The following is a 13,816-nucleotide window of genomic DNA, read 5'->3' as shown; positions in this document are numbered from 1 at the left end:
GCTTTAATGAATGTAAAAGTAGCTCCCGTTAAAGTTTACATTGTTGTACACATGTTTCACTCACAGGTATACTGGTGGCGGTACGACAAATACAAATATTATTTAATGTTAAACTCCCTTTTGGCATTTCTGTATCTACTGGCAAGCACTCTGTCCCAATAATTTTGCTTTAAATTTTTTTACTTGACATTAAACCCCCAAAAGCTAATATTTTGGTCTTTTAAAACTTACCTGTTTTCCTTGGGCAATAATAAAGTTCTGAATATTACTCCAGAAAGTCTTCCACATGCTTCCAGACATGTGTGGAACACATGCATGAAAGAGAAAGATTTGAAAATTGGTGTGACATTTCATATCCTTAATAGAATATTAATATATTGTGTACTTTTTAAATTCTTGTGCAATAACATAAAAGAACATCACTAGATATAGACTTTAAAAGACTGCATTCATTACATCATCTTGATTTCTTCTTAGCTATATTAGACATTGCTTCAATGGCAAGATAAAATCCAGTACCTACGCTGGGAATTTCATGCTTTTATTTATAACTTAAATGGCCATAGGTAGAGTTCCATGGTACTATATAATGAATAAATAGCTACATATGCCTTATGATCAGCGAAACACTTTTAGGACCCAATCGTACACAGAGGTACATACTATGAGTAGTTCACTAACTTCAGTGCGATTGTTTACAGCGTGTTGGTCTTTGCAGGATTGGGGCCTAACAAGCAGCTTGAAACTTTGTGAAAAGCTTTCAGAAAAACATATTTCCACAGTAACTATTTGTAATTTCATAAACAGAATTAGGACTACAGATTAGGAAGAATCGGTAAGGCAGATCAACTTTAAGGGCCGTAGTTACCTTTGAGCTTTGCATAAAGAGCTAGTTGAATCATCAGAACGTCTACACACAGAACACAGATATAACCTGGCCCTAAAGAAACAGAAAGCCTGGAATTCTGCAAAACTTCCACTGATTTAGGCCCCAATTCAGCAAAGGAATTCAGCCATTTTTTAGCTTTAACAATGTACTTAAATCCATCCCTATTCAATAAAGTATTTGAACATGCACTTAATTTTAAGCACGGGCTTAAGGCCCACTGAAGGCAATGGAATTTAAGCATGTTCTTAAGTGCTTTACTGAATTGGGACTTTTAATGACAGGGCTTGATTCTGCTCTAACGTGTATCCTTTTTACATTGGTAAAACTCTAATGATTTCAGTGGAGTTACTCCATATTTATAACACTGAGGTCAGAATCTGGCTCAGAGATCCTTAATTCCGTGCTAAAGATCATGACTTCTTAATTCCAGGCAAACTCTCTATTAAAAAACTAAAAGGGAGAAGAAAAAAATAGGGGGAAATTATTAATAAATGATTTTGTTGGCAATATGTCATATTTTCCAAGTTTTTTTACCTTTTAAGTTAATTGTTAGACAAGATATTATAAACACTGAATTAACAAGTCCATCTGTAATCAACAACAAACTAAGACAAAGAAGGTACAACAAAGGTAGGAAGAAAAAAAAAAGAACTACAGATTTTACGTCCCAAAGCATTAACAAGTCTTTCAAAAATCTGATTCTCTTCCCTTTCTGATTCATAGAGTCCAAGATGTTGTTATAATCTGCTTTCCTGTGAGGCACAAATATGTTTTTAAATTATACTTAAAGGGTCAGATCCTCAGCTGGTCTAAGAGCCGCTGACTTCAGTTGTGCTAGGACAATTTACACAAGATGAGAATATGGCCCAAAGTAATTATTCCTTGTGTGGAAATGCAACTTAATGTCAAGCTCTGCTTCTTTTATCTGCATTCCTTTGCTTAGAGCCTGATAGTGGTACATTTACTCACACTAAATAACACCTTACTCTGTGAATGGGAAGTTAGTAGGACTTATGTGGAATAAGGAGCTATTCAAGGTGAGTAAAGGTATCTGATGTTGGCCCTTATTGAGCTATTTATAATTGCTTCTTGGGGTGGGAAGAAGGTTAACAGTGTTTTTTAATGTAAAATTACCACGCAGAATTTTCCTTTGCCCAAGGATTTTTCTTACAGAATATACATATGAGGTAAACTGAAAGATGCTACATGTTAGTTTAACGACCTTGCACCTTTAAATCACTTTTAAAAACTTAATCCCCATTTTTATTTTAATGATAAATGGATCAAATTCTGCTTTCAGTTGCAAAGGTTTTTAAATCTGGAGCAATCCCAGTGAAATCAGTGGAATTACTCGGGATTAACACCAGCATAAATGACAACAGAATTTAGCCCTCTAATAGTTAACAATATTTTTCCACACTGTGCACATGAAGGGCCCAATCCTGCATTCTCGGAGTACCCAGATCTTTCAATGACGTCAATGAGGCCTGATACACGTTTATACTAAGACCCCGTTATGCTTCCAGAATAGTGGTGTAAAATGTCCTTAGTGTAAATGAGAATCAGGCCCATTGGAGTACCAGGAATAATGAATAGTGTGGGCTTGAAGAGGTTAAAAAAACACATTTTAAAAATAGTGATTCTGTATTTTCTGCTAGTGATCCTCATTTTATCAAAAGATCAGGCTGAACTATAATTAAAACTAATAAATCATGTTGGAAAGGATGTACAACAGAAGGCTGTTTATGTATATACTGAATGTTAAAAGCCTTTTATTTTTATATTTTGAATGCTCTAAATTAATAAAAGAATAATTATAATGTATTTTGTTTTTCATTTTCAAAATGTTCCAAGCAGCATCTCTTACACTGCGTAAGTGTTGATAATAAAATGATCAAATGAGGAATACGTGCCTAGGAATTGTAATAAAATTACAAAATGGAAAATATCTAATTTTGTTGGTTTTAGCTACTGAAGTAACACAGATTTGAGATGTCAGTGTTGTCAAATCCAGACAAAAGAGACTTTTTCTGTGTGCATGTCAGTACAAGAATGCTTGAAAATGCTGAGAATGCATTTCTATTCTAACTCTTTTCATATTATAATGCATTTTTAAAAACATTGCAGACACCAGACTTCACACTTGAGTTGTCATTTAAAAAAATAATCTGGAAAGATATTCTTCTAGGATTGCTGAAGAGAAAGTTTTGTAATTGTCTAGGAGGAATAACATATAATGTTATCCAGTACAAATACAGTGTATGATGATGACATAAATATTTCCAGCCATTTCAAATACATATTTAATAGTCAGCAAAACAGGACTAGATAAAGGTAACTGTTTATTGTGAAAGAATTACATATCTTCTAGTATTTAAGAAGACGGCATTTGAACATCAACAGATTGGTAGTACAGTACATGAAGTTAGACTTTGCCCTCAATAAGCATGACAGAAATTTAGTATATCTTATATTCTAAACAGCAGTTTAAAACAGAAAAACGTAGGAAAATATATCTGAAATATGAGTTAGGATTATATTGAATATCTGGGAAAGCAAACACATTTAACTTTATAACAATGTTCAGTATTTATATTTCAGAAAGACTTATTGTTAACTAATTAAGACTGCATATGTGATATCAGTACAGAACAGTGTTTCTTAACCCTAAGAGGGTCACGATAGGCAATCAGCGTGGTCATGAGGTGTTGAAAATTTTATTACAGTCTAAAGACAAGAAAACCTTGCTCCCCCACTCCTCGCCCCCCCTTTACCTTTCAAGGTCAAGTATTCTCTGTCAACCTCTCTAAACACATACACACACAAATAAATTATGCAGGCTTATTGATATGTTTTTACTCTCAAATTTATAGCAAAGAAAGGGTGTTCCTGACAATTTTTGTCATGTATCTCGTTGTTTCTTTTTAATTGATTTTCTAAATCTGGAAATTAAAACATCTGGGGTGAAGTCTTGGGCCCATTGAAATTAATGGGACGTTAGCCACTGACATCAGTGTGGCCAGGATTTCACTTCTGAAAATTTGTATGCAGTTTTTGAATGTTTTCTTTGGGGCAGAAGTCAATGGGACTACTCATGTGAATACCTGCTCACAATTTGGGTTCACAATCTGGCCTTATACATCCAAAATTAATTAAATAGTCTGTTAGTTTTATTGTCTACTTCAGTGCCTTCTATGGGTGTTGTACACTTTTATGTGAGGACAGAATTTAGCTCAATTGAATTATGCTCACTGTGACCTGTTCAAAGTAAGGATAATATTGGATGTATAACTGAGACAATGCAGAATGTCTGACAGTAGAATGTTATTTGAGGTATGGGAGTGATCCTGCCGTCCTTTTTTCAAGCATCACTCCTATACTGTGTTAGAACTGTATGATCAGACCCAGGATTTACTTCAGATTTGCAAATCAGGTGCCAGGTCCTCAACCTGGAAGTCAATAGAGCTATGACAATTTACGCCAGTTTAGGATCTGGCCCCACATGATTAATAGACGTCTCTTGCTAAATTCACCTATCAAGGAACTTAACCTGGCATTTTAATAATCACTAGCTGAAAAATTGATGCATTTACTAAATGACATAATTTACTGCCCATAACATTTAGTTTGTTCTTGAGAAATTAACTTGTTCCCATGTTACCTTTATATTTTTTCCTGATCACTAGAGTGTTTAAAGTTAAACGTGTGCCTAAGTGCTCTGCTGGATCAAGGCCATAGGGCCCAATGCTGCAAACTGATGAGTGCCTTCAACTCTCTTTCATATCAAAGAGAGCTGACAATGTTCAACAGCTTGTAGCACGACTGCCTCTTATATTTTGCTTACTTATTTATGTCCTTTAGATCATAACATGTTTTATCAGATACCTAATTTCAAACAGTACATTGTTTTAGAAGCAGTACTTCCGATCACCAATTCTCCTGAAGCCATGCATAAGTATATTCATAAACCAAAAGCATCACTGCACCACCTAGAAAAGAGGATATCTTGTTAAGTATAAAATTAGATCTCTTCAATATTTTTCAGGACATATATAGTGTCATTTCTCCTGTATTGTAATTGTAAATTGAAAGATAATGAAACTATATCAGTAAAAAATCTCTGGATTCTACCAAATCACCTCTTAAACTACACAAAATTTACCTAACATTTGAACACAAAGTTAACGTGAAAAGCTTGTTATTAAATCCAGAGCACCCTCACTTTTAAATGCAATTTTCTTACATATTATTTCATACTTTCTTCTATGATTTTTCAGCATATTTTGTTTTTGTTGTTGTGGTATAGACAAAACTCTTGACCTGCAAAAAATATGTGTGTGTAGAGAAAGATTTGGACATGAAAATAATTGAATGAAAAGACAAGATTTCCTCACCAGAATTGTGAAAATCCTTGCAAGTAAGATTTGAAAAGGCTTATCAAATGTTTTGTTTGAAAGTTGTGTTGGATGGTTTCACTGGTTTGAAAATCATGATACTGGAACTGAATCTAATCTTCCCACAATTATATCTCATTGTGAACCTCCAGTCAAAATCTGGGCTTGATGGATTGACATGGGTAGAATCAAAAGTGTGCTTAAGCTTCAGCTCTCATGCAACAAGACAACTCTGATCTTAGAGAAACAAGTGTGCCATTCTAAGACTGGGCTATAATTATTATGCAAGTTAAATAAATAGAACCGACACAGTTCCTAGCAAGGGAGATTTTCAAAAGGTGTATATAAGTCTCTGCCTGGCATATGAAGAGGCCTATACATTGGGAAATTATGAAAGATAATTGACAGCCAGATTATATCCAATAAAAGTAAATGCAACATAACCTCAATTGTAATAACTGATTAGGGCACAAATGCTTTTCTTTTTTCCCTAATTTTGCCTGTTGGATCAGATAGCTCAAATAGAATGAAAAAACAAATACAAATGTCTTCTGCTGAACTGAGCTGACCTTTCTGAACACATAGGATAGGTTCAGAGAATCAGGAACACAGAAATACTATGTGACTTGTCGCATGAGACTTATCCCAGCAAACCATGCTCAGACTTGAAATACACTACAGATAGCAGCCTAATAAAGTTCACAGATAGCCAGACAGAGGTAAAAAAAAGAATTTGCAAAAGGCTTTCACAGACAGTCTGGCAAAGCCATACTCATTTGCAGACTGTTTGAATTCAAACCAGGGCTGATTTCAAGTACTTAGATAGTGTGAGTTGTTTGTACAGCTCTCTTACTCAAGCCATTTATGTTGTAGACAGATGGACTCACCTTCTCAACCACAATTACAATTGTTTTCTTATTTCATTCAGAAAGCAAAATCTATATATTAGTTAATGGGACAATTCATAGGCTTAAAGTCAAGCACATGCTCAAATGTTTTGTTGGATCTGGGGCAGAGTGGCCAGTATTTTCTGGGATCAAGTCCTTCATTACAAAATCAGCTGTGCTGGCTGGGACATGGACAGTGGGGATCGTCCTCCTCCCTGCCCCCTCTGGGTGCATTAGGAAGAGAAGGCTATGCGCTTCCTACATTGCATCTGGATTCTTTGTGCCCCATCCCTCTCTGAAACTGCACAACAACCAGGCGCAGTCTAGCTCTTGGCTGGAGAAAACCATTTACAGGAATACGCAATCATTTACAGGAAAATTTCTTACTTTATCATGCAAAGCACTAAATGCAGGCAGAACAGACACTGTTAACACCGTTACCTACCTACCTATTTTAAATCTGTGCAATCTGGCCTATTAAACCACCTACTCCAACTAGAAACACTTATTTACTTGGGAATAAGATTCTGGTCTATTGGGGGTACCTGCATTCTCAACCATGCAGTGCCTGCTTGGAATGGCAAAACTCAAAAGGCCCCAGGTTTATTCTAACTTACAATCTGTTTCCCATTGTCCTTTATGGGCATTGGAAGCAGAAAATAACTGGAGTACAGTACACTTTGGCTCTGCCCTAATATACCTCTGATTCAACCTCCATGCTGGGCTGCGGTAGAGCCCTTATGCTAGTACTACCCTGGCCAAGGAGACTCCCTGCACAAAGCATATTCTTAGGGGGGCACTTACATCCACTTTAAGGCACCTTTACACTGCCAAAGAGCATAAAGTAGCCTTAGTGTAACAGAATCAGGCCCAAGGGGTCTGGGACTGACTATCTGTTCCTTTAAGCATGTCCTTCAAAGGTCTTCAGAAGTGTGCCTGAACAATATGTGGACACATCCATTTGCATGTACAACCCCCCTAGCCTCATGACCTCGTGATCTGTTCACAAGTCAGGCGTCTGCAAGTATCAGTAGGCAGTTGGGTGCACAGCACTCCAATTTGGACAGGCAAGTGTGCTTTTTTTGCAGGCAAATTTAGCCCAACACATCCAAAATATTTTAATCAAAATAAATAAATGAATGACGGGTTACGGGACAGATTTTTATGACTTTTTATGTTCAGCCTTTTGTTTATTTTATTGGTATTTAGTGGGTCTTAACTGTAAATGGAAACAAGAAATAGAAACCACGAATAAAGGAGAGACAAAAATAATGGAGGCAAAATTACCTGGGCCAAGCCTCATGATTTTGGGAACCAAGCCTTTGTACAAAGCCAGAAATCTGTAGCAGAAAGGAAACAAAAGTTTTAAACAATATTATTTTTCTACAAAGAGGATGGAATTTTATCTTATGTTTGTTAAGATGCTGGCATAGCCCCTACAAGCAATTGTTTGGAATTACACATGTTCAATAGCAGCCGGTATCTGGCTTTTTAACATTTTACAGAGGCAGATCAGATGAAGAAAAAAAAGTTAATTAATGTTCAGTGACATAATCTATGCTGTGATCCCATCCAATCAGAACCATGACTTTAATCAGTGAGATGGTTTTTACTTTCAAGACAAGTCTGTTAACAACAGCTGCATTGCATGGATAAAATGACTGCTATAATTGAATATCAAAGCTACAATCATTGCTCACTTGAGAAATATTTAAAAAGTTGGAGAAAGTTATTGCCAAAAGGTTCTGTCCTCTATTCACTCATTTCAGCAATCATTCTCAATGTAGGCAGAAATTGGAAGTAGAGATTTTAACTGAAATATTCTGTTGTTCTACTGATATTTTGCATCTGTAAAGTGAAGTTTTATTGTTACCAAGCAAAAATGCTGCGTTTGAGATTTATTAGGCATTTATTTGTGGGACCTAAATTTTAACAACATAACAATAATTTTGCGAATATTAAAAAACAAAAAAGCCCAACAGCTGAAGTAGGAAGAGGTTTCTTTGTAAATTTAAAATACCTCTCTAAAATGTTACATTGCACACTCTTGACGCATAAGTGCAGGGTGGTTTCATGTCCCTCATCAAATTTGACATATTACAACATGGTTTTATGGACCCATATGAACTAAAACAGAGGCCTGGACATTTTATTAAAATAAGAATGCTTTACCCTTCTTCTTTATAGACTGTTGCCATAGTTTTAAAACAGGTCCTATACTTGATCTCTCCAGGAGCTGGCTGTGGCCCTTGAATCCTACTTTTTGCAACATCAAAAGGGATATTAATAATTGAGGCGATTGTCCCTGAGACAAGCCCAATTCCAAATTTTCTCAAAAACTCCAAAGTTGGCTCCTAAAAAGAAAGAAAGAAAGACTGAGTGAAAAGGGAAACGGAAGCATCTAAATAGGTTAAACACTATAAAGTAATATGCATTTAATCAGCAAACTTGCACAACACGACACACTCGTGTTATTCTAGCGGAACACATTAGGATTTCCTAGGCTGGAACTTGTTTTCTTGACAATCCTATTGGCCATGTTTTTACACATGGTCTAAATTGCTGAAGTACACATTTCCTCACACAGGATTTATAAACACAGTTCATAAAGAAAGACTGGTATGGCATATGGGGATGATTTGTATAATTGGGCTTCACAATGTACTTAGTATTACTGTATCAAAACAGGAGAAATCCAAGCACACTATTAGCTAATTGGCCAGAATATTTTACAAATGACAGCAGCTTCCACCATGAAGCCTACTAAAATGCTCATTTGTGTGTTGGACCCCCAAATGTTAAATTAAATAAAGGCTAATCTCAGTCTGCTGCCATTCCCCTCCAGGTTTTTTACATTTATTTTCACGTGTAGCTGATCCACTGTACTGAGAAGTGCTAGCTTCCTGTTATTAACAATCCAACTTGGTGCAACTGCAAAACAGCCTTCAACATTCGGTGCATTATAAACAGTAGTAACTCACTAAGCTAATTGGCTGAAGAATTTACAACCCATTGTTTCTAAACCGTACTATTCTTTCATACTAAAAGATAGAAACAGATTATAAAGCAGACCTTAAAACATTTTGTTCTTTTGCTGTTTGAATCTAGATGATCCAATCGTGTTTTACTGAATTCCCTTAGAAAACCTTGCTACGTTGGCATTCTCTATTACATCAAAGTACTCAGTTTATTTGGGTCAAATTTTCTTTAGCAAACTCTAATCCCATTTCTGTGAACAGTGGAAGTCCTAGTGAACTCTGTCATAATGAATTTCCTAAGCTGTCCATATAATTTTTTATGCCCCTGTTCTTCCATCCTACACCAACAGAGCAAAAATCCTTTTATAATATACCATGTACTGCATTCATTACACCCTTTCTGACTTGCAAGGAGGCACTCTACATATAGCAAATCAACAGTAAAATAGTATAGGATCATGCCAGGTCATACATTCAACTCAATATTAATCATAAGGTTTCTTTTAAGGGTGTTATTTGAGCCCAACATGTTCCCGAGGAAAAGAAGCCAACAAATTAGGCACATAGTGGCATAAAACTTTTACATTTGTGACTGAAGATAGGAACAGTCAATAAGTTTTCCTTTGCAGATTTGCAGTGAGGAAAATTGGTTAAAATTTCATAATATTCATCGGACATCCATGCAGGTGTGTTGTACGTTTAAAGAGAGGGTTTTAAATCAACAGGGTGCTTATTATTAGTTACAGAAAAAGCAATATTGTAATTTCACAATAGAGAACATTTACTTGGATAATCCCTTTTTAACTAAGAGTAAAACTGCTTCTGTTATAATTAAACACTATACAATATACTCCCCAGACTGTGTAGCAGCAAATTACTGTACAAATCCAAGCTGCATGTGTACAACTACAGTTAAGGCTAGGGAACCCTGCAAAATTTCAGGTTTTACAAAGCTTAAGAAACATACTGAAGCCAGGAGGTGACAAGTGGCACATTGGTATTCTGGGCCATAAAACAGTCTGAAACCCTCTTTGGGAAGGGGTAAGGCCTTTGGGGCAGGTGCTGTTATTTACTATATATTTGCACTGCACGTAGCACAGTGGATTGCTGTGCTAGGTGCTACTGCAATACACATGTTAAGTAATAATTATTATACGCTAAATGTTGAACCTGAAGCCCAACTGCATTTGTGCTGTGTCCTGGCAGGTCACTTCTTTTTGAAATGTTGAGCATTCTCTTGTGTTTTGGGGTGCTTCCAATTTCAGAGTTATATGTTTCGGGATTAATAGTGCCACGGATGCCAAAATGCACCAAAGTGTAAAAACAATGCAAATCTTATTGAAATATGCCACTTTTATTCCAAAATAAGAGTGTCAATGCAGAGATTTGCACTAACGTAGCTGAAGGTGTGAATTAAAACAGATACAGTAGAACCTCAGTTACGAATATCAGAGTTGCAAACCAATCAGTCAACCACACACCTCACCTGGAACCAGAAGTACACATCAGGCATCAGCAGAGACACACACACAAAAAGCAAACACAGTACAGTGCTGTGTTAAACGTAAAAACATGTTAAAGGTACTAAAAAAAAAAAAAAAAAGGGAGGAAGCAGCATTTTTTTTCTGCATAGTGAAGTTTCAAAGCTGGGTTAAGTCAATGTTCAGTTATACAGTTTTGAAAGTTTTGTTCAGAGTTATGAACATTTTAGAGTTCTGGACAACCTCCATTCCCAAGGTGTTTATAACTCTGAGGTTCTACTGTAACTATTTCATCTTTAGTGGAGAAAATTTGATCCAAATATATTATAGCACACATTAGCTTTGTTAAATAGCTATGTTTATTTATTTTATTTTATTTTTTTTATTGCAGGGTTGTGCAAGGTGTCCCTAAGTCTAATATCTAGGTATATCCATGTATAAACAGATTCCAAATAAATGATCAAAATGTATTATTAATAAAAAACAAACACTGGAGGCTGCTTTTTTTGAGAGGTATTGCCTTCAGGAGTAAGAGGGAAAGAGAGATGATATTGGGTGAGGCCACAGGGAAATCACTTGTGAAATGAAGCATAATTTGCATCAATTTCAAATGAAGAAATGTGGTATTTCACAGTCCCATTTTGGTGTATCCTGGTATATCCATGAATGCAAGGTCTTGCTGTGGTAGGATGGCTGTGTCTGTGGTTCCCAACACCTTTACAGTAAACTCTTTGGAACAGCATTTGTTACACTTCATGCTCTCCATTCCCTGAACACCACAAGCCATCTAAAATAAACTGAAATAGAGGCAGTTTACACTAGTTAATAGTTCACGCTATTTACACCCATATTGTGCTGGTTTATACTACCTTTACAGAAAGATTTTTTTTTAAAAGCATCTCCTCTCTTATGATATTACATTTGTGGGAATATGAATATTTTTTTTCCTAAATATGTAGTGAACCACTAAAGTTCCTTCTAAATTATTCGCTGTTTAACGCATCCTCTTTTCTTATACAATTTCTGGCAACAACAGATTCAAGCAAAAAATCTAAGGTCCTTATCTTTTATGGCTAAGCCTAGGAGTGGCCCTGTACTGAAATGGTACTATTTAATTATCAGTTCTCAGTCTCTCTTAGCACAAGCCATATTCTCCAGAGTATTTTATTCACTTCTGGTTATTTTGCTGAGTTTTACAAAAACTCTCTGTAAATCTTTGATCTCAGTGAAGAAGTCCTTGACTGAGATGATCCAAACTACTGAGGGAGATATCTAATTCAAAATGGATGTACCAATGGAATAACTGAAAAATCATTTTAGAATATTTATGCCTATTTTACAATGAATACTGAATGTCATGTGTATAATGATGTTCAGAAACCCATGTGGGAATGAACAGCATGGGCATTCAGGAGTATTTCATTCAGAGACTCTGATTCTGCAACCTTTGCCTATGCTGACTACTTATGGAGTATGGTTCTACTCAATGTGGGTAAAGGTGCAGAACCTGGGCCAAAGAATCTTTATATAATTAAATCTTGTTTCTAAGCAAACAATATGGATCTTGCTGTAACTGTGGAAAGCGTTATTTTGTTATTACTTGTCTAACTGCAGTCATTTTTTTAAAAATTGTCACTGATTTAGTGATTCAATGTTAGGGTGTTCTTCTTGCGACACCTCCTTGATTTTCTGAGGTGCTGAGGATCAACAGCTTAGAATAAATAATACCTTGAATTTACATGGCACCTTATATCCAAGGATGTCAATATCTTTCACAAGCTTTAATTAATACTTTTTAACTCCTCTAAGTTAAACCATTTGTGGAAAATGGGTCTTTTGCTGTAAAGAATTATGTACATTTATGACAATATATACGATGAATAAATAATAAGAATAGATTAGTATTACAGCCTAGTGTTCATAAAGGAGCCTAAGAGAATAATACGCACAACCCTCTGATTTTAAATAGGATTTGTGCATCTACATTTCTTAGATTCCTTTGAAAATGCCAGTCAAAATACTCATGCATTAATTAAAACACAAAAAGGTTAAGTGATTTGAAATAAGTCATAAGAAATAAATACATAAACTAAATACATTTGCCCCAGGTCACTGTGTGGATCAGTGGAGAAGCTAGGCATAGAATACAGAGGCCAGACTCCCCCATTCTCTGCTCTATACACTAGGCCACACTCCCTCTCTATATAACATTGTGATTTGGTGCTATGATTCTACTAGGGACCAAGATGAGTCCACCAAATTCATTTTTCATTCGTGACCTCCTCGGGATTTGAATCAAAGTTTCTAGAGGTGCAGTATCAGTACACTGACCCTGCACTATCTAATTGCTGTTGCCTGACTTTGAAGGGAACAACTGTAGCAATACGTCAAATTGAGCCTGCCCTTTAATGGAATTATTGGTGTAAAAGAAGGAATAGCTTTCTGATTTTTTTAAATACAAATGGAGGAGACCAAATTCTGCACTGGTTTACACACAAACATTTCCGTTGAGTTCAGCAGGATTGCAAAGGTGTAAACCAATGCAGAATTTGCTCAAACAACTCTTCAAAGTTTTGAACATGTTCTATATGTTACAAAATTCAACCAAGAAATGACCCATTTAGTTTGGGAAACATTTGACCAACCCTGAAAAAAAAGTTTTTCTTTTGTCTTTCAGACCACTACTGTTCCTGCCCTATAACACCCTAAATAATAGGGAGGCAGCAGAGTCTAGTAGAAAGAGCATTGCACCTGGATTCTTTCTCCTTATCTATCAACCTCAGGCAAGTCTCTGCATCTCGTTTCCCTGCACACCCTTTGTCTGTATTGTCTATTTACACTGTAAGCTCTTTGGGGTGCAGACAATATCGTGCTATGTATTTAGTCAGGGCCTCTAGGCACTAGTGGAATAGAAATAATAAGTAAAAGCCTCATGGAAGATACTTGGTAACACAAGATCTACTCCAGGGCTCACTACTGCACTTTTACTTGCAATGAATGCATCTTGCTACAAATGTGCCATTTCAGAACCCTTCTTTAAAAGTCTCATTGCTAAAGTTGCTCATTTAAGAACTCGAAAATGCCAATTAAAAACAAATGATATAAACAGATGCACATCAGCCTTTGGGATGAAAGTACTGCAAACACAAAGCTGTCATCACAATCCTCAGAGTGACATTTTCACTTG

The 13,816-nt window shown here is 36.0% G+C and overlaps 1 protein-coding gene across 1 annotated transcript in view; it reads right to left on the bottom strand.

Annotated features, from left to right (window-relative positions):
* Window positions 1-3,231: 3,231 nt before the first annotated feature.
* SLC25A21 (solute carrier family 25 member 21) overlaps window positions 3,232-13,816 on the bottom strand; it is a 353,337-nt gene continuing 342,752 nt past the window's right edge. Inside the window, exons 8-10 of the mRNA XM_067533903.1 lie at window positions 8,343-8,524; window positions 7,458-7,510; window positions 3,232-4,878 (exon numbers count right to left, since the gene is read on the bottom strand). Of these exons, the coding sequence (XP_067390004.1) occupies window positions 4,817-4,878; window positions 7,458-7,510; window positions 8,343-8,524 (297 nt within the window). The 3' untranslated portion in view covers window positions 3,232-4,816. The remainder of the gene's footprint in view (window positions 4,879-7,457; window positions 7,511-8,342; window positions 8,525-13,816) is intronic.

This window comes from Emydura macquarii, unplaced genomic scaffold (assembly GCF_026122565.2).
Source record: "Emydura macquarii macquarii isolate MOO-44397 ecotype Brisbane River unplaced genomic scaffold, CSIRO-AGI_Emac_v2 contig_374, whole genome shotgun sequence".
Lineage (NCBI taxonomy): Eukaryota > Metazoa > Chordata > Testudines > Chelidae > Emydura > Emydura macquarii.
The sequence above is the reverse complement of the archived record's forward strand: the minus strand, read 5'-3'. Positions and strand labels throughout refer to the sequence as shown.